This window comes from Leptosomus discolor, chromosome 20 (assembly GCF_034619465.1).
Source record: "Leptosomus discolor isolate bLepDis1 chromosome 20, bLepDis1.hap2, whole genome shotgun sequence".
NCBI lineage: Eukaryota > Metazoa > Chordata > Aves > Leptosomiformes > Leptosomidae > Leptosomus > Leptosomus discolor.
In genome coordinates this window covers 10,605,822-10,623,825 of record NC_141410.1, presented here as the reverse complement: position 1 = coordinate 10,623,825, position 18,004 = coordinate 10,605,822, and the positions used below count along the sequence as shown (strand labels likewise).

Here is an 18,004-nt window from a genome sequence, read left to right as displayed (position 1 = left end):
AGGGACCAGCAGCCCACGCTCTGCCCGCAGGCACCCACACGTGGCTTCCCGGGGCAGATGGTGGCTGTGGAGCAGCTGTCACGGTCTGTCCCTTTCGGGCCAGAAAACAGACGCATTTACCCCTAAACACATTGGAGTCGCTGGAACCAGTTTTGGGGGCCTGAATACCAAATCCATAATGAAAACAAGACTTGAATATGTGCTCTGATCCCGAGGTTTACGTTTTCAATGGAGGTGATTGTGTTCCCCAAACAAGGAGGGGGGGTCCTGCTCTCGCTGGGCACGGGAGCCAGGCTGCTGCCCACCTGAAAATGCAGGGGGGTAGGGGCTGGCAGGCCCAAAGGAGGAAGACTTGCTGGGTGGCAGTTCAGCAGGGAAGGGACACAGACCCTCCTTATCTTTTGGGCTGGGTGCCTGAAGGCTCAGACTGATTTTAGGACACAGACGTCCCCCTGTCATGGTCCTCGGTCCCCACCACCAGCGACTCTGCTCCCTGACAGCCAGGCGAAGGACGATGTGCCCTGGGAAGGGTTATCCAGGCTTCTCCCCCTTAACTGGCGAGCCTTGGCTCATTCTCCTCCCAAAACTTTACTTATTTATTTATTTATTCATCTAATCCTGTTAGCATCCTGCTATCTGGTGTCTTTCTATGGCAGTTTGCAGTCAGCCGCTCTGTCCTCGCTGGGGAACCTGGCGGGACACCCCGCCTGTTCTCCCGTTGCTGTCACTAATTAGCCGGGAGGAGTAATTAGCCGGGAGGAGTAATTAGCCGGAGCTGCCGGGCGCGGGACGCTGCCCGCGGAAAAGCGCCGGATTAGGGGGAGCTCTCTTGCCGTGGGGAGGCTCAAGGAAGCGAGGGACCGGCGTCTGGCCACACCGCATCTCATTAAACGGCTCATTTGCATAATAATTACAGTTATGAAGAGGATTCCCGCCCGCTTCCCGCCGCCGGGCTTCCCGCCCTCAGGACTACAACTCCCGACGTGCCGCGGGGGGGGGGGGGGGGGGGGGGGGGGAGCCTCCCGCTCTGATTGGCCGTCCGGCCAACCCGCTCCCGCCCATTCCGCCCGCTTCCGCCGCGGGGCGAGGGCGGCGGGCGGCGGCGGCGGGCGGAGCGGGCGGGTTTGAATCGCGGCGCGGCCGCTCCCCCCGCCCCACCTCTCCCCCCGCCGGGCTCTGCCATGAACTTCTCGGAGCTATTCAAGCTCTCGGGCCTCCTGGGCAGGTTCTCCCCCGACGGCAAGTGCCTGGTGAGTGGCGGGGGCCGCGGGGGGAGGTGTCGCGTGTTACCGGGGCCGCTCCGGGCCGCCCGCGGTGGCGCCGCGGCCTGCGGAGGCCGGTGGGTGAAGCGGCAGCGCGGGGGTCCCCTCGGCTCGGGCCGGGCGACCGCCAGGCAACGGCCTTCTCCCCGCCGCGGCGGCCGGTGGGGCCGGCCCGATGCGTGTGGTGCGGCGTGGGCCGGCTCCGGGGCAGGGCCCCACCGGGCCCGGGGCAGAGCCCCCCCGGGCCGGGCAGCGGCCTGGCCTGCGGGCCCCCCCTGGCCCTGAAGGAGTAGCGACGGTGCTGTTGATCCTGCGAACGCTGAACTGTGCCTGTGGGACGGCTGGCTGAGAGGCTTTTAGTCAACAAGGGTCTTTATAATGGGGTCCTGATTAAGGTTAATTAAATAAAATTATAGTTATGAGACAAAGAACAATTTTTTTGAAACGCAAAACTAGTTAACCAGCAGCGGTAGGGCGAATAAGGATTCTTTTTATTAATATAACCCCCATTCCCTCCTGGTTTAGCTGTTTCTACTGTCATTTGCAGTAGAGTACAGCACATATCAAGCTTTTCTGGGATTAAAACCACTGATTGAGTCTGACATGTGCCAAGAGAGCGGCAGCACAGCGTCTCCTCACGGCACCGTAACAGCCGTGGGTCAAGCCCTGTGTTGCTGCCCCAACCGGGCTTCGGTTTCGTTCTCGCTCAGGCGTCGTGCACGCAGTACCGTTTGGTGGTCCGGGCTGTGGACACCCTCCAGATCCTGCAGCTGTACACTTGCCTGGACCAGATCCAGTACATAGAGTGGTCGTCCGATTCCCTGTTCATATTATGTGCCATGTACAAGCGTGGGATTGTCCAGGTAAGGTCAAAAGCGGGACAGAGTGTGTCTCCTGTCGGGGACTTGTGTGCGGTGCGAGTGAGAGCTTCCCCACGGCAAGCGCTGCTGCAGTGCTTTTGCTAAAGTAACCCACGTTGTTGCTGGTAATGTGTGGTTTGAGGGTAAGCCAGCACGCCGTTGTTTTTAAAACCATGACAGACATCTTAGTTTGGAAAAACCCCCGCCCATTTAGAATGAAAATATTTATCAAAACAAGTCAAAGCTGGAGGTTATCTTACAGTTTCTCAGTTCTGTAGGAAATAAATACATGCAAACCTGATAAATGGACTAAAACTTTTTTTGAATGTTTGATGTTCAGAATATTTGTCACAGGGAAAAAAAAACCAACCCAACCCACCTCGCTGTACAATTAGTATTAACCCGCAGAGGTGTGAGGCTTACTTTTGTAGTGGGATCCAGCGCCAGTCCTTCATGGCCGCGGGCTCTCAGAGGTTTCCTGCCCTCTCTGGTATGCGCTGCAGGACCCTTGCCTCAGCTGTGGCGTCCTCTCGTGAGCAGAGGCTCTGCTGAGCTGGTCGCTGGCTGCACTGTCTGTTTGGTTTCCTCTCTGACCTAGGTCTGGTCCCTGGAGCAGCCGGACTGGCACTGTAAGATAGACGAGGGGTCAGCAGGATTGGTGGCTTCATGCTGGAGTCCGGATGGTCGTCACATTCTCAATACAACTGAGTTCCATGTAAGTGTGAAGTCACGATTGCTCTCGGCCATATCAGATGTTGCTGTCTGCCCTTTGCCTCTCAAAATAACCTAAAGCTCTTAAAGCTGCAGTGGTGGTAAAGAATGCGGATACAGTTCTCCTATAGTCATGTATGTAATCAAGGTTAATTCCAGTTTAGATGTTGGTTCTTCCGTTAACATTTTATCCTCTTGCTTCGGGTGATGCGGTAGAAAACGGACACTTTGCTTTGGAGGTAAAATTAGGTGTTTGAGAAAAGTGTAGGGACAACTGGCATTCATCGCAGCAGTTTTAGAAGTCACATGTGTTGGTTGTAGCGCAGGGTTTCTAGCGGAAAAAACCCCAAGCCGTAATCGTTGAAGAGTGGCTTTGGAATTAAAAAATACAGTCCTAGGTTTATTGAGCTAGGAGATGAGATTTAGATCCAGGTCCTGGAAATACTTTCATAATTGTTTGATTTTACACGTAGGAGTCAGACTGGTTTTGATAGAACCACTTGCAAGATTAAAATTAAAACACCTGTAAGGGCTTATTGATTAAAGCCGTATTCTGGACTCCCCACTAAGGCAGAATCCAGGCTGGTCTGTGGATGCTGGGCTGGTTGGAAGGCGTGTGGAAGTCTGACTCGCCGCCTTTGTAGTCTTTGGATTAGAGCTGACGAGTCGTGTTATTCAGTACGATGATGAATGGTCAGAACACAGCTCAGAACTACAGGCAAGACGTTTTTCTCTTTGCTGTATTTACTCTTTTCAAAACTGGAGAAGGATTTTACATGACAGGTTATTGTGTCATAACCCTCACTAACACTGAATTCAGATGTTACACTGCAAGATTTTTCCTTTTTTCATGCAAATCCCAATGTCAGTAGAATATAGACGGGGGACTTTGTCATCTCTGTGTGTGTGCACTGAGTTAGTGCAAATGCTGGTGCTCTCACGGGAACCCGTGGAGAAACTCGCGTACAGCGACGCTGTAGTTCGTGATGCACACGTTGTGGAATTCTCAGCAAGGATGTTTAGCTCTGGCACGGGTTCTTAGTGCTGACTGGGGCAGTGGTTTTCTGCCTATAAAGCAGTCTTTTTTCCATTCCCCTACCCCTTTGGATAGTGGGTTATGAGGAGTGGTGAATTTAGGCCTTAGTTTTCCCAGGAATTAATCACCCTGATGGCAATGAAACTAAAAAAAAAAATGAGTCCAGAGTTTCAATCTGAAGTCAGAAAAGACATGCCCGCTACTCGGACAGAGCGCCGTAGTCAGTAACCCGAACTGAACGCTGGTGCTATGTGCTGCAAGTGAGCGTCTCGTGGCACGTGTGTGTGGGGGTGGACTGGCAAGTATTTATTGCCTCCCAACAGAACTCGGCTTGACCTTAGAGGATTTCATTAAGCCTTTGCCAAGTTGGCATCTGTGTTGGGATAAGTTTTCTTTCCAGCTGTAAACAGGTTGCTAAATTAGCTTTTGTCAGACAGCTGCCTGGGTTATGCCGGTGTCTGAGCTGTGTTTACTCTCTCTCTGCTAAATCCGTAGTCTGGTGGGACAGACACGAGTAGAGCTCGAGACAGAAACTGTCAGGATACTTAATATTGGTGTGTTATGTACGTTACCAAGTTCAACAATTGCTTGGAGGGCTTAGGGGTTCCCTGTCGACCAGTGCAGCTTACCTTTGGTAGCCTGAGATTTTGAAACAACACCAACTAATTACTTGTACTTGTAATTCTTCAGGTTGACGTGTGAGCTCCACTGTAAGCTCACAAATAACTTATTCCTAGAAATGTTTTAAAAGCTATGGTTGTGCTGATTTGTTTCTAGCAGTCTGTACTTACTAGTGCCTCAAAGTTATTCATGGGCTAACTTGCAGTTGAGTTCTCTGTGTGGTCAGCGTTGTAGTGAATAACGTGGTGGGGTTTAGATGTGACGGGCGTGCGGTTCCTGACTCGAGAGGAGTGCACAGAATTCTGACACACGTTTCCAAAATCCATTTTGACACTGTTCAGTCTTTTGAGATGGGCAGCAATGCTCTATAAGCACTTAGTGTGTGAGCACTTCGCTGGAGATGAGTCTGTGACAACGTGCAGGTTTCTGGGTCCCAGCATTGTTACCGCACGTACAGCACTATTGCCTGGCACGGGTACCTGGCTAAACCTCTACACAGTTCCCCCAACACACCGTGTGATGTACAAGGCAACTACACGGTACAGTCTTATCAGCAGAAGGGTGTAGAGACAGAAGTGGGTTGTTTTTCACCACCATGGATTACTGGCAGATACAGAGGAATTCACTGTGCTTAATTACAAAAGATCGTGTAGTACCTAGTTATTTGCCTCAAAATTTTGAAAGCATCTTTGTGCTGTGTGTTAGCTTAAGTGTCATGTGTGGAGGAATCATTCTGCCTGCATCCAGGATGGAAGTCCTGCTGAGATGTGGGCTTGTTCCTTAAACTCTTGCTGTGCTGGACTGGAGATTTCCTTCTGTTTGGGACTGTCAGCACTGCTATCCAGACTGGCCAGCTGCAAGGCGAGATACAGACTCACTAGGTTTTGCCGGGCACAAACTAGTTTTGCTGGGCAGCTGGGTATATTCAAAGGTACTTCCAGACTTGGAAGGCTTTAGTTGTCTGCTTAGATCTTACAGGTACTTGTGAGAAGTGGTCAGAATAGTTGCAGCTTGGTTTTTCCATCACCTTGTTATTACCAAGCTAGAGTGCAGTTCTGTTAGGAAAAGCAGAGTTATTTTGGGGTGGGGGGTGTGGAGGTACTTTTTTCTCATCTGACTAATCAAAAGCAAATCTAAATGCGTTGAAAGAACCCGTTCTGAAAGCCTGCTGTGCGAAGGCTGCCTGGGATCTGAAGAGGCTGGAACACCGTGTTGGTTATGGTGGTTGGTGCAGCGCGCTGGAAGGCAGCGCGTTGTCCCGCAGCTATCGCTTGTCGCCTCTTTTGTCGCGGGTGCTTCCTCCCCTGCTGCAGCCCGCCCCGCGGGGCGGTTCGGCGTGCCCCCGGCACGTCACGCAGCGAGCCGATGGCCGGAAGGTTCCGCCTTAGCGGTTTGTCCTGCGCGGGATGTGTCCCCTCTTACGGGGCCGTTGTTGTGCCCAGATTCATGGGCACACGTAGAGCTTCACCAAGCTGGAGGTAAAGGACTCGGAGAAAGCAAATGGATCCCCTGCTTCCTCGTGACTCTCGTGGGTTTTGATGGAGGTTGAAGATCAGCAGCAGCATTGTCCTTGAGAGCCTCTTTGAAGAGCCACACATACAAGCCATGTATGTGGTACTTTCCCTAGTTCCATGTCGGGTACTGAAGCATTAAGGAGCTTCCTTCAAACTGCAGCAGCAGGGAAAAGGAGTGTGTGTTTGTTGGAGCTAATCCTTAGTAACTGTAAATGGCTGCATTGGTTGAAAAATGCTTTCTGTCGAGGAATGTGCTCTGAATAATCTTCTGAAATCCGGTGCTGACAGACACTGCTATGTAAGGAGGCCCTGTGACCCAGTCAAGTCTGGGACAAAAGTTGACAGTCATTTGAGATGCAAGGTTGTTTAAAAGTGTGTTTTTATCTATTGAAAATCACCACCAGTCTTACACCTGCCTATAGCTGTCAACATCGGGACGTAGTCCTGAACCCAGCGCTGGAGACTGTTTATCACGTTACCATCTAAATACTTTTTATTTCTCAGCTGTTTTTAGGCTATTTTAAAAATGCTTCTGCTTTTGGTTTGGTTTTCCACTGCAAAACAACAGCTGAAAACTTCTGAGACACCATTATCATGAGGATTTGAGTTTGACAACTCCACTTAATGGAGTCATCTACGCTAAAGAGAAGGTGCCCCTCAAATGATCAGTGAAGAAGTGCTTCCTGCAGGCTTAATTGACCACGGTCTGTTCTCCTGCTGTAAAAGCAGTTGTCCCTTCCCCACAAAGTCTCTGAGAAAAGCAAATTAGAGCAATGCAATTTGCTGTAATTTTTTAAGTGTTTGGCTTTCTTTTTTCACCCTCTCTGTGTTTTATGTTTCTGTCTCTCATAACCGTATCTGCTAGCTGAGAAATAATTGTTCTCAGGCTAGTTTACGATGGCAGCTTGGGCAAGATTGTGGAATAATAGTTCAGTTCCAGTTGGGAATATGAAGGTTCTCTCTGTCACAACTGAATTGTAAACGTACTGTTAATCTGTGCAAGGCAGGCGTGAAGTCCATACGTTAGGCACGTGATGTAACTTTCTCAGTTTATAAAAAAGTTTGAGTGCAAAGAATCCTAATTTCAAGACTCGAAATGCTTTGCTTTTACATGTTTCCAGCACTAGGCCAAACCCCTTCAGGTTCTGGGCTGTCTGATGTGGGCAGGAGGTTGCCGTGAAGTTCCAGCAGGGCGTATACGTGGTCTCCGGCTTGCAGCTGTGTGCTCCCCCGCTAGCTTGCAGCCTTTGCAGGAGAGAGGTGCTGAAGGTGAAGAGAGGATCTCGTTGTGGGTGTGTTGTGACTAATTGTCTTCTCTGGGGCGTTACAGAGCTTGACCCTTTTAGAGGAGGCTCAGTCTGAACAGCAGAGGACTGTGCCCAAGGTGAAGCGGAGGTGGGTGCAGGAGGCCTCTCAAAACGGCGGTGTACTCGCGGTTTCTCTTCTGCGGTGGGGTCTTGGGCAAGGCAGAGGTGACAGTAAGAGCTCTGCACGTGACCCGCTGCTTCTCACCTCTAGAGATTTTCCTCTTCCGATGTACTTGAGCTCGATGCAAGCGGTGAGGTTTTGCTTGTTCCGAGGCGCTGAGCCAGGAGTGCAGTGTGTTTGAGGCACCGCAGGCCAGGGGAGTTGGTTGTGAGGCCGAGTAGCAGCACAAGTGTAAACTTGGGTGCCTTTGTCAGGAAAAATTACGATCCAGACCTCAGCATTCAGAGCTTGCAGCTGCTAAGCTTGTATTAAGTGGCTGTAGAATGTGTGTTGTGGATGCTGCGTGTTTTGGTCGGGGGAGGAACAGCAGCCAGTACATTTAACACCACAACTAATAGGAGCGAGCAGCATGTCACCATTGCAGTTGCTGTAGAGGAATGCGAGTAGGCATTGTGTTGGTATTTTTAAAGTAAATCTTGCGTGAAGAGCAGGCTAACAATGCTGTGTTTCTGTGTGTCTGGAAGTGAGCAGTCGCAGTGATAAAACCTGATTAATGTTGTTCATCTTGTGGATTCCTCTAGGACCTGCTAAACTTAAAGGTGGTGCTGTCGATGTCTAGCTGTAACTTCATCCCTGTAAAATAAAGGAAGAGAATAATAAACACGGCATGAAATAGTGGTCCAGTATCTTTTCTGCCTTTGGGTAGAAGCAGACTGGAATCTGACCTGGTTGTGCTCTTTCCTGTAATAAACAACAAAAAAAGTGATTTCAGAAGTTTCTTCTGTATGTGAAAGGCAGGAGGGAGAACAGCTAATGCTGCTCTTTCGCTTTGGGACTCCACGTATCTCTGGAGAGAGGCAGCATTTATTAGGATTCCAAAGCTCCATTTGAACACCAGGTCAATCACTTGAATCGTGCTTTCTAGCAAAAACGATAGTGTCAGCAATGAAAAAACCTCCAAGTTCCGTTGCAACGCGGCCTGTAGCATCACCAGGGACCCGCATACTTCAGGGAAGGGAAATGTGCGTTGAGGACAAACGTGCAGAGAGGTGGGGCAGAAGCTTCCTCCCGAGGCTGCTGGTGATGCTGACGGTCTGCGTGTGATGCAGGAGGATGACAAGGTGCTAGACAGTGCTAAGTTTTACTTAGATGATGAATCAGAAGTAATTTTGTTGTTCAGTAGTTCTGGGAAAGACAGCTTTATGGCCGCGGTACTTTATTGCAGGAATAGTTTCACCTGCATCTCTTCTGGAATCTCTTACCTTGGTGCAATAAAATGTAGGAAAACACAAGAAAAAAAAAACAAACAACCCACACTGGAAACATTCCTCGCTCCAGATCGAAATGCAGAGGTTCACATGACATACTGGTTAATGCACACATGTCTGGGGTGGCTGCCGTTGCTAAGGGAGAGTAAGTATTTGTTTTTAATTGAATAATCTGCGGATGGCAACGCAGAGCTTCCAGAATGCAGGCTGTGACCTTGAAGGGCTGTGGAGAGGCTTGTTTTGCAGCTGACTGCCTTCTCTGCAGTTTGGGTGTTTTATGGATGCACAAGCCTCCAGAAGTACCCCAAACGTGATGTTTCATGCCTTGCTTTGCATGGCGTGTTTCGGTTCTTTTCTAATTCTTAGTAATTACGTAGTGTTGCCTTCTCGTGGGCGGCTGAGGAGGGACGAGCAAAATGTAAATTAGCTGTCAAAGCTGAGGGTGCCTAAAAGTTGACAAATACAGCTACATTTCCATACTTGGCAGCCTTGTCCCAAGGGCCACTGTAACTTCTCATTCATTTGTAAATGCAAGAAACTTCTCATCTCTTCCAGACTCTGCGATGGAACTGTGTTTTTCCAACTGAAAAGTGTCTATGTACAATACATCGGCGATCGTGTAGCTGGATTCGTGCTGATATCAGTAACTTTAGTGTTAATGAAGAGCTTTTATCTGTACTGGTGTTCTGCATCTCGCATACCCCTCCAGAGCATTCAGTGTGACTGTAACGTTAACTTGGAGTAACCAACCCGCTAACTGGAGGGAGTTACTTCGCGGGGCTTTGTGTTTGAGCTACACGGAATAGCTGCAAAGTTTAATTAACCACAGAAGGAATATTGATCTGCTTTGCTGAATTAGGTTGATGGGTTTCTGTTTGCTTTTGTTTTATCTACAACAATAAGCAAATACTTCCTTGTCTCTTTCTCTTTGTGGCAGCTGCGGATAACTGTGTGGTCCTTGTGTACGAAATCTGTCTCTTACATCAAGTATCCCAAAGCTTGTCAGCAGGGTAAGTGTCGCAGATCTCGCACAGGAATGGTGGGTTTTTTTTTTTAATGTGTCAGAAAGGGAAAATAAATCTGATGTGTAATGATGAAACCCTTGTTTCGGCAGAGGCTCTGGCACCCTCCCTGCTGGGGGGTTAGCTCGCCCGCGGGGGTGCGGGTCTCCGAGATCGGTCCCTGTGTGCCGCCCGCTGCAGCGCGTCGGGCTGTGCCCTGGGCGCGTCGGGCTGTGGACAGAGGCTCACACCTGACCTGTGTGCCTGTTCTTCAAACGCAGCCTGGTTGTGTTCGCCTCTGAAGGGTCCTTGAAGACATGAGATTAAGCTGGGTGCATCAGTGCTGACAAACGCTAAAGTGGCCTTTGCCATCTTTTACCCGTGGAAAGATCGGAAAGGGGAGCTCGTGCCGGGCCTGCCTGGCCCCGGGGCTGTGGTCAGCAGTTTCCTGCCTGGGGCTTGTGTGTGGTGACACCCCGCAAGTGGCAAAGACAGTTCTGTTACACGTAACCCAGGAGTGGATGGGGACCAGTGCCTGGAAGGTGGTGGAGCACCAGTGGTCACATAACTAATCCACTGAGCTAGACTGAACGAACTGTTTATTTGGAATCTGTGGGGTTTATGTAACAACTCTGTCAGTAATTGAACGTGGTTTTTGGAAGCATGCTGAAGTTCTGCAGTAGCTGGGGAGCTGCATCCTTAGCAATAGTACACTCAAAGTTTCAGAAGTGCTGACACAAGCAGATTAGTAACAGTCTGCATTGCCTTGATTAATGTGACCTTCTGTGGAGATACTTTTCATTCTCTTCTTGCTTCTCCTCGAACTGGGAGTCGCTGCTCTTTGTTGAAGGGTCACCAGCTATTCTGGCTTGCTTTCCCTCTCTTTTTAACCGGCTGTGTCTTCCCTGGCAGGGATCGCTTTCACTAAGGACGGCCGCTACATGGCAGTAGCAGAGAGACGTGACTGCAAGGACTTCGTTAGCATCTTCGTGTGCAGCGACTGGCAGCTACTGAGAGTAAGAGACGCCCTTGCCAGCCGCTGCGTGGACCACAGCATCTGTGGCACGCCGCTTGAGGCGCGGTCGCTTTGCTCAGCTGGTTTTAGACTTGCCAGTGTATTTCCTCCCCGGCATCTGGCCCCTCCGTTGCCCCGCAGACATACTGCCGAGGCCGTGTTCTGCTCAGGAGGCCAACGGCTGCTACCTGTGCTTGTGGAATTTCTGATGGAAGGCAGAGGTTCCACCCTTAGATTCTTGCATGAGGTCATTTACAAGAAACTATGCTACACTAATGATAATGAAAGTACCAAATGCCTGAAAAAGCGAACATTTGGAATGTACAATATAAATTGCCATATTTTCTGTTGAACAGTGAGACTAGGCTGTGAAGGATGCACGTTAGCGTGTTGGATGTGAGAAATCAAAACCCCTTAAGAAGTAGTCTGTAGTACATAGGGTCACCTCTGGTTGAGGAATTCTGAGTCTCATTAGAAGCTGATGGCAAAACTTGTGAAGTAGCACTGGATGCTTGTCGTGTTCCCAGGCTCTTCCCTAACGATCCTGTACTGGTCTTTCTAAGGCAAGGAATTAGGCTAGATTTCTTGACTGATTCAGTGTAACTACTGTTGTTTTCTTATGGAAAATTCATAAGAATTTGTTCATTTTAAGGTATAGCAACTTTGCCTTTTCTGCAAAGAGGAAACCAAATAAAGAGTGAATGCAGCGTGCTATTCCCAAAGAAAAAATTTCTGTTTCTACGCTAGCAAACAAAAGGCTCTTTTGTATTTGTGGTAGCACTTAGGAGGATAAAACAGAGGACTGTGTTAGGTCAGATGCAACAGTGTTTGTTAGTATAATATTTCAAATGGTCTTGGTTTTTTTTTCTCTTTTGGGGGCAGCATTTTGACACCGAAACGCAAGATCTGTTTGGGATTGAATGGGCTCCTAATGGCTGTGTTCTGGCAGTGTGGGATACGTGTCTGGAGGTATGAGGAAAAAGCAGATTATTTTCTTGGAGAGTTCAGGCTGGTTTGTAGATGCCACGTATAAAGCAGTAACTAAAATAACTACTGTTACAATTGTTTTTTCTTTTAAACATAACAAAAGCTGAACTCAAACAATTTAAAATATTACAGTCACATTGGTCATGGATTTCCTGACAAGTGTATGTCGAACCGTTACGCAAATCTTTAATGACCACGAATTATCTTACTAGCTTGCTTTCTCAATTATCTTCAAAGAGGGTTTAATTGTAAACATTGCAGAAGCCACTACTGAAATAATGAAAGAATTCTTCCATAAGAGTCTTCTGCCATTTTACTTTACGTTGCGCTGCACAGTAATTTTTACAGTTAAGTACTCATCCAGAAAGTTAGCGAGGAATATCTAAATTGCTGTCCTTTCTGCTCCCGAGTCGGTGAGCTCGTAGGCACAGAAAAGTGTCCTCCTGTGGCCCTGAGGTTACGGGCAGCATGACCAAAACCAGTGGCCCTGGGAGTGGGCAGGGCGGTAACGCCCCTGATCAGATGGCTTGCAGATGCTGAAGGAGCACGAGTCTTCCATGACAGTCTGCTCCTGAGTGTTGGGCTGGATGGGCCGTTGTTCAGGCCCAGTGGGGCATTTGTGCTCTTGGGGACAGGGTGGACGTGCTCCGAGTGCCAAAAGAGCCAGACTGGAAGCCTGGAGCCTCCTGTCTCGGGTCCCAGCGGAGAGACCATGCCCTTTGTGTTCAGCTTGCTGCGCTTTAAGCAGGGAGGGTTTGGAAGGAATGGTTTCACCTGTCTGCGGCTTTTAACAGTGGTGTTAGTCTTTAGGATTGATGTATTTATGTTTCAGTATAAAATCCTACTGTACTCCCTTGATGGCAGACTGCTCTCCACGTATCGGGCTTATGAATGGTCGCTGGGCGTAAAATCCATTGCCTGGAGTCCCAGCAGTCAGTTTTTGGCAATTGGCAGCTATGATGAAAAGGTAAGAAATCGGTTTATTTTTTCTTTTCTCTAAACCCTTTGCAGAACTTTGTCCTAACAGTTTTGCCTTGCCGTGCTTTCTCGAATTAGGTGCGCATCTTGAACCACGTAACTTGGAAGAAGATCACAGAGTTTGAGCATCCAGCAACCATTGCTAACACCAAGACTGTGAGTACGGATCCAAAATCCACTCCATCATTGGCAGTGCTTTGACCTGAAAGATGCTAGTAAATACATGTCATCTTGGGGACCTTGCTTTTCCCCCCCCTCCTAGTGTGTAAATAGGGCTTGAGAAATTGCATGAAAATTTGGGAATAGAAGAAAAATGGAGGAATCCTTCTGAGTTTGATGGAATACACACCTACAACCCTCTCAGCTTTAGCACTAACAGATTCTCAGATGACTTCTGTCATATGCCAGTGTCTTCTGGTGTATGTGGTGGTTGCGTTACAGACTTGGGGATGCAGATGATGGCAAACTGGGAAACTTGACAGCAGAGACCTGTCTCAGCTTTATACAGTTGTGACTTTAAGCAGCATTGGAACTGGACTGTGATCAGATTTGCATCTTGTTATGTACCAGCTCGTCCAGCTCACCTAAAGAGCGTTTCCTGCAAACATCTGTCATCATTTATTTTTATCCTTGCACACGTGTATCTGCAAGGCCCAGCAGACGCTGGGTAGTTGGCAGCAGGCGGAGAGCTGTAGCTTTTCTTCCAAAAATCACAAGCTGTTCTCCTCAGTCAAGGTAAAAAGAACACACAGTGCAGCCGTGCCGCACGCCGCTGCGGAGCAGGGGCTAGCCTTGCGTCCGGACAGACGTCCTGGAGGAGTTTGCGTGGGTAGACTGCGAGTCTGCGATGTTCGCGTGACTGTGGTGATGCCTCTTAACCAGCAGCAAGGCATGAGCCATTAAATGCACCTCAGCAAAACTTCTCACAACTGAAAAATGCCCCTACTTCCAGTCAGGTGTAAAACATGTAATGGAAAACATGTGGAAATAGCTCTGTAAATCTGTCCTGTGCAGCCAGGAATTGCAGTTGGTGCCTTTTATCCTGGCACTGGCGTTGGGGAGTAATATCTTGGTGGCACACTATTAAAATATTTTTGCTATTTCCTCCTGCAGTGTTGCACTTTGCTTGTGTTTATACATCGTAGTATCTGATGAAAGAGTCTGTGTTGCAAAAATGAAATCCGTGTTCCCCTCGTAGTGCAGGTGACGAATTGTACTGCCCGACTTGGCTCTCGGGAGCAGTGAATGAGGTGTACTCTGGCAGACTCATTCTTTTCAGACTTCAAGATTATTTGTCACAGGAGCATTTTCCTGGTCGTGGTTCCACACAGCGAATGATTCTCTGAGAACACTGGACTCGGTAGCTGCCTACTGAAGCCCTTTCCTCCACTGGTGAACTGGAGGGTGCTGAGATATAATACCCTTGCAAAGGAGTTAGTGGGATGTGGATGATTTGGTAATAACCCGTGGACAAATTCTCCAAGGCCCTTCTGTAGAACTTTCCCTTGTTTCTTTGTAGATTGTGTATAAAGAAGTGGAGAAGTCCCCATCTGTTGAAACAGAGAGACTTTCTTTCCCTCCAACAAGAGCGTTGGCTAGTTCTCTCTTCAGCACACAAAGCAAATGTAAGCCAAAGTTTCCTCAAATGAGACACTGGTTTGCCACCTGAAGCCTTTCTATAAATAAACGTTATAGGTGAACTCTGCCTCTTGGACAGCGGAAGGGATCTTGTGGACCCTCTGCTCCAGGCTCCCAGTTAGCTGAGGCGCTCCAAGGGCAGTGAGCACCCTGCTAGCGGGGCTGCTGGTTGGAAGGCAGGGCAGAGACTAGCGGGGTGTTGTAGAAAAGGACTGTAACTGCTCGGGTGTAGAGATAGCCGCCAGATCTCCGTCTTGGAGCTGCTTGCGAAAGTTGTGTTAACATTGTGTGGATTTTTTTTCTGATTTGTTTGAGCTACGCAATATTTTTTCATGACCTAGTTTAACTGTTGCAGGTAATTGCAAGAATCGGATGAACTGTTGCAATTAAGAGTATTATCCTATTGTGCAGCAGTTCCAATAATTAAAATAAAAATAAATCGGGAGGTGTTACAGTCTTGCTGTCTGCTTTAGGGTAGTGAGGAATCCCTTAGGTATGAGGTCATGTAAGAAAGCAGAGCATGACAAAGGCCATTTGGCTTTTGTCTAAGAAGTAGTTAGCTATGGTGTAGCAATGCTCTTTAAACTTGCCTCCAGCCAACAGGCTTTGAAATACTGAAGAGATGGCAGGCAATGTATAATTAATATTTTTTCTTCTTTTTCTTTTTTTTTACGGTCTCATTGTTTGTGGTGCTGTAAATCTCCTTTGTTTTGCATTGGGGTTTGTTTGAAATACTAGTTGAAAGGTAGCAGAAAATTTGGTGTCTCCTTTTTTTCATAGTTTATCTCAGACTTGCCTGGATTTCCAGCCTTTCTTTTTTTTGTAGAAGGGCAAGGATAGTTAGCTGGTTTGATGAAGATGCAGTATCTTAAAACGAAGTTTTTGATTGGAACATCTTAGAGAAGTGTAAAATAGGATCCTGTCGCTTCAGAGATGAGGGGTGTTTTTAACAATTGGAGTTTAACTGTTTTGCCCTTTCAGGCTTGCTTAGTAAAGTACTCTTTTATTTCAAATTCCAGATGACATTTCCCAGGTGCCAGTTTCCTTACAATACATCAAACCAGTTGCTGACAGGGCAAATCCCAAAATGGGCATTGGGATGTTAGCATTCAGTCCCGACAACTGCTTCCTGGCAACCAAAAATGGTGAGTTCCTGCTGCCCTGCATCGAAGGGGAAACCTGCTCGCTGTGTGTGGTGTGTTGGTAATTAAAGGGAACGAGGACAGTAACGGGCCAGCTCTCTTGCACGATGAGAAGCCTCATGGCCCTGTTGAAAATCAGCTCTCCCTTGGGCAAACGTGTAACTACCGAGGAAATTCTGCCTGTGTCTTCCAGTGTGTGTAGGCTGTTGTGAGCTGCCAGGAGTGCTTATCAGTGCGTTAGCTCGGTCTTGGCTGTGTATTTAATGCCAATTTTTTGGGGATTTTTGTGCTTTTTACATGTCTTCAAACATATGTGAGCTCACTGTATTAGAAAACGAAATACACAGATCTTTCCTCCTCCGTTTACGTTCCTGTCCCTTGAAAGGCAGAGTGCTTCACAACCTGTGGGGGGGGGGGGGCTTTTGATTACCTCAAATAGTGAGTCATGGGATTCACATTTAATCTTCTCTTCGATGGTCCTGAAGGGATGTTTATGGCTGGGTGCAAAACCCATCAATGGCAGCGTAATTGTGAACGATTTGATAAAAGCCAATGAAGGACTGGAGTACAAAGTCACGTCTTAATCCTTTTTGCAGTGTTTCTGAGGCAAAATTGAAGGCACTGCTAGACAAAACCAGTGATGGTGAACCCTGTTGTGGGGTGCCTAATTGGGTTGGGTTGGGTAGGACCTCAATTACTGCCCGTTTCTTTAAAAAAAAAAAAAAGAAAAGCATGGTCTCTTTATCCTTGAGGTATTGACATGATGACCTCTTCCTTTCCTGACAGATAACATCCCTAACGCTGTCTGGATCTGGGACATCCAAAAGCTGAAACTGTTTGTAGTGCTGGAGCAGCTGTGTGCCGTCCAGGCCTTCCAGTGGGACCCACGACAGCCTCGACTTGCTGTATGTACAGGAAACAGCAAAGTCTACTTGTGGTCCCCCGCGGGCTGCGTGTCAGTGCAGGTGCCGCTGGAAGGTAAGGCCGCCCGCAGGACCCTCCACAAGCCATCGTCCGCTGCTGATTTACAAAATACTTTTCCACTTATAAATTGATCCCAGCATTATCGTCTGAATAGCTCAGGTGTGTTCTTGGAGCTTTTCAAAACCAGGTTTTTCCATCTTCAAAAAAGAGGGGTTTGTAACGAGACATAGCAAACATGGTAAAGTACATCAAGTAGGGAGCACAGGGGCTAGCAGTGATTTAATTGTTGCTTTAATTGTAGGGTATGTTGAATTCTCAAGATTTATATTCTTACCAGTTTATTTACGTAGGAACTGTAGTTGTGCAGAATGCCAAGTGTTGAAATAAAGACTGAAACAGCTATAATGTTCTGGGGTATTCTGAAAACAACTAAATTGCAACAAAACACTAACGGGAACAAAATGCACGTGGTAAATCTGATGTGGAAAGAGAGAACGTACCTGAACCTGAACTCAGCCTGCGTGACGAGAAGTTTTATGGTTGGCAGTGAGCGACACGAGGCCGTTAGCTGGGTCACATAAATGCCTTTCTGTGTATTAAACACAAAAGAAATGGCAAAGATTCAGCTTTTTCCTCTCGCCAGAGGGAGCAGCAGTACCCTCGGGGTACGCAGCTCTGCCCCGGTGAGCAATCTTGTGGCGTCTGTGTTAAAATGACGAGCCCACAAGGTCTGTGCTTGTACAGGGGGCACGAAGTAACCGTAGGCGTGGGGGCAAGAGTGTAGTGCAGCTTGGCTGCACCCCGGTGTTGGAGACCAGGTTGGCTCCACTGCAGCAGGGACAAAACCGAACGCCCTCTTCAGGCTTCCAGGGGGGGAGGGCGTTTTTTGCAATGGGTGTGACTTATTCCAGCTGCCTTTTCCCAGAGCAAGAGGAGGGACTGTCAGCTTCTTGCTGACAAACTCTGATCTGTTTCTGCAGGTGACTTCCAGATCGTGTCCCTCTCCTGGCATTCTAGTGGAGACTCCATGGCGCTCCTGAGTAAGGACAACTTTTGTGTGTGTTACTTAGAAAGAGAAGAGGTAAAATAACAATCATTTGCATTAAGAATGCTCCCAAGTTTGAGGAAGGAGGAGGAAAGGGTCAAACCCTGTTGCCCAGTCTGAAGTTTTTGTATTTATGAATTATTTATTTGAAGGAGTGTACCCGAACTCCAGTGTGTAAAGTGCTGTGCTTGCATTTGAATGAAGTGATGTAGCAACTAAGGTGTAGAGAATGAAGTCTGGATTTCAAGAAAACTCTAGTATTGATGTAGTTGAACATTCTCTCGACCTTTGTCAACTATGAAACCTTATTTTCTAAAATTGTAGCTGTGTGTACATAATGTATAGCTATTATTTAAATTTTATAATTTCCAATAAATATTTTGATAGTTACAAACTTGGTATGACTCTAAGTATAAACCTGCACTTCTCCATTCTAAAGTCTGTTTCTGAATTATCAGCGCTGTGATTAGGCAGCTCCTTATCCCAGCACAAGGAAACAGTTATTGGCACACAAACAGCCTACGGTGCTTGTAAGACAACAGGTTTTCCTGGTGTGTTAGAATTAAATATTGCA

General features: G+C 47.9%; 1 protein-coding gene across 1 annotated transcript; it reads left to right on the top strand.

Moving 5' to 3' along the window:
- The first annotated feature begins 1,168 nt into the window (after positions 1–1,168).
- WRAP73 (WD repeat containing, antisense to TP73) lies at positions 1,169–17,753 on the top strand. The gene is made up of 12 exons (XM_086476166.1): positions 1,169–1,250; positions 1,973–2,125; positions 2,721–2,837; positions 9,638–9,710; positions 10,614–10,717; positions 11,599–11,685; positions 12,536–12,670; positions 12,760–12,837; positions 14,201–14,306; positions 15,339–15,464; positions 16,248–16,439; positions 17,366–17,753. Exons 1-12 carry the CDS (start codon positions 1,182–1,184, stop codon positions 17,473–17,475), a joined length of 1,350 nt encoding a protein of 449 aa, XP_086332292.1. The 5' UTR covers positions 1,169–1,181; the 3' UTR covers positions 17,476–17,753.
- Positions 17,754–18,004: the final 251 nt, after the last annotated feature.

What these genes read in the sequence shown, in the direction of transcription:
- WRAP73 (XM_086476166.1), top strand. Translation starts at nt 1,182, where the DNA reads ATGAACTTCTCGGAGCTATTCAAGCTCTCGGGCCTCCTGGGCAGGTTC. An exon ending in ACAAGCGTGGGATTGTCCAG is followed by an intron (nt 2,126 to 2,720) that starts GTAAGGTCAAAA and finishes TCTCTGACCTAG; the next exon opens with GTCTGGTCCCTGGAGCAGCC. An exon ending in CTTCAGCACACAAAGCAAAT is followed by an intron (nt 14,307 to 15,338) that starts GTAAGCCAAAGT and finishes TTCAAATTCCAG; the next exon opens with ATGACATTTCCCAGGTGCCA.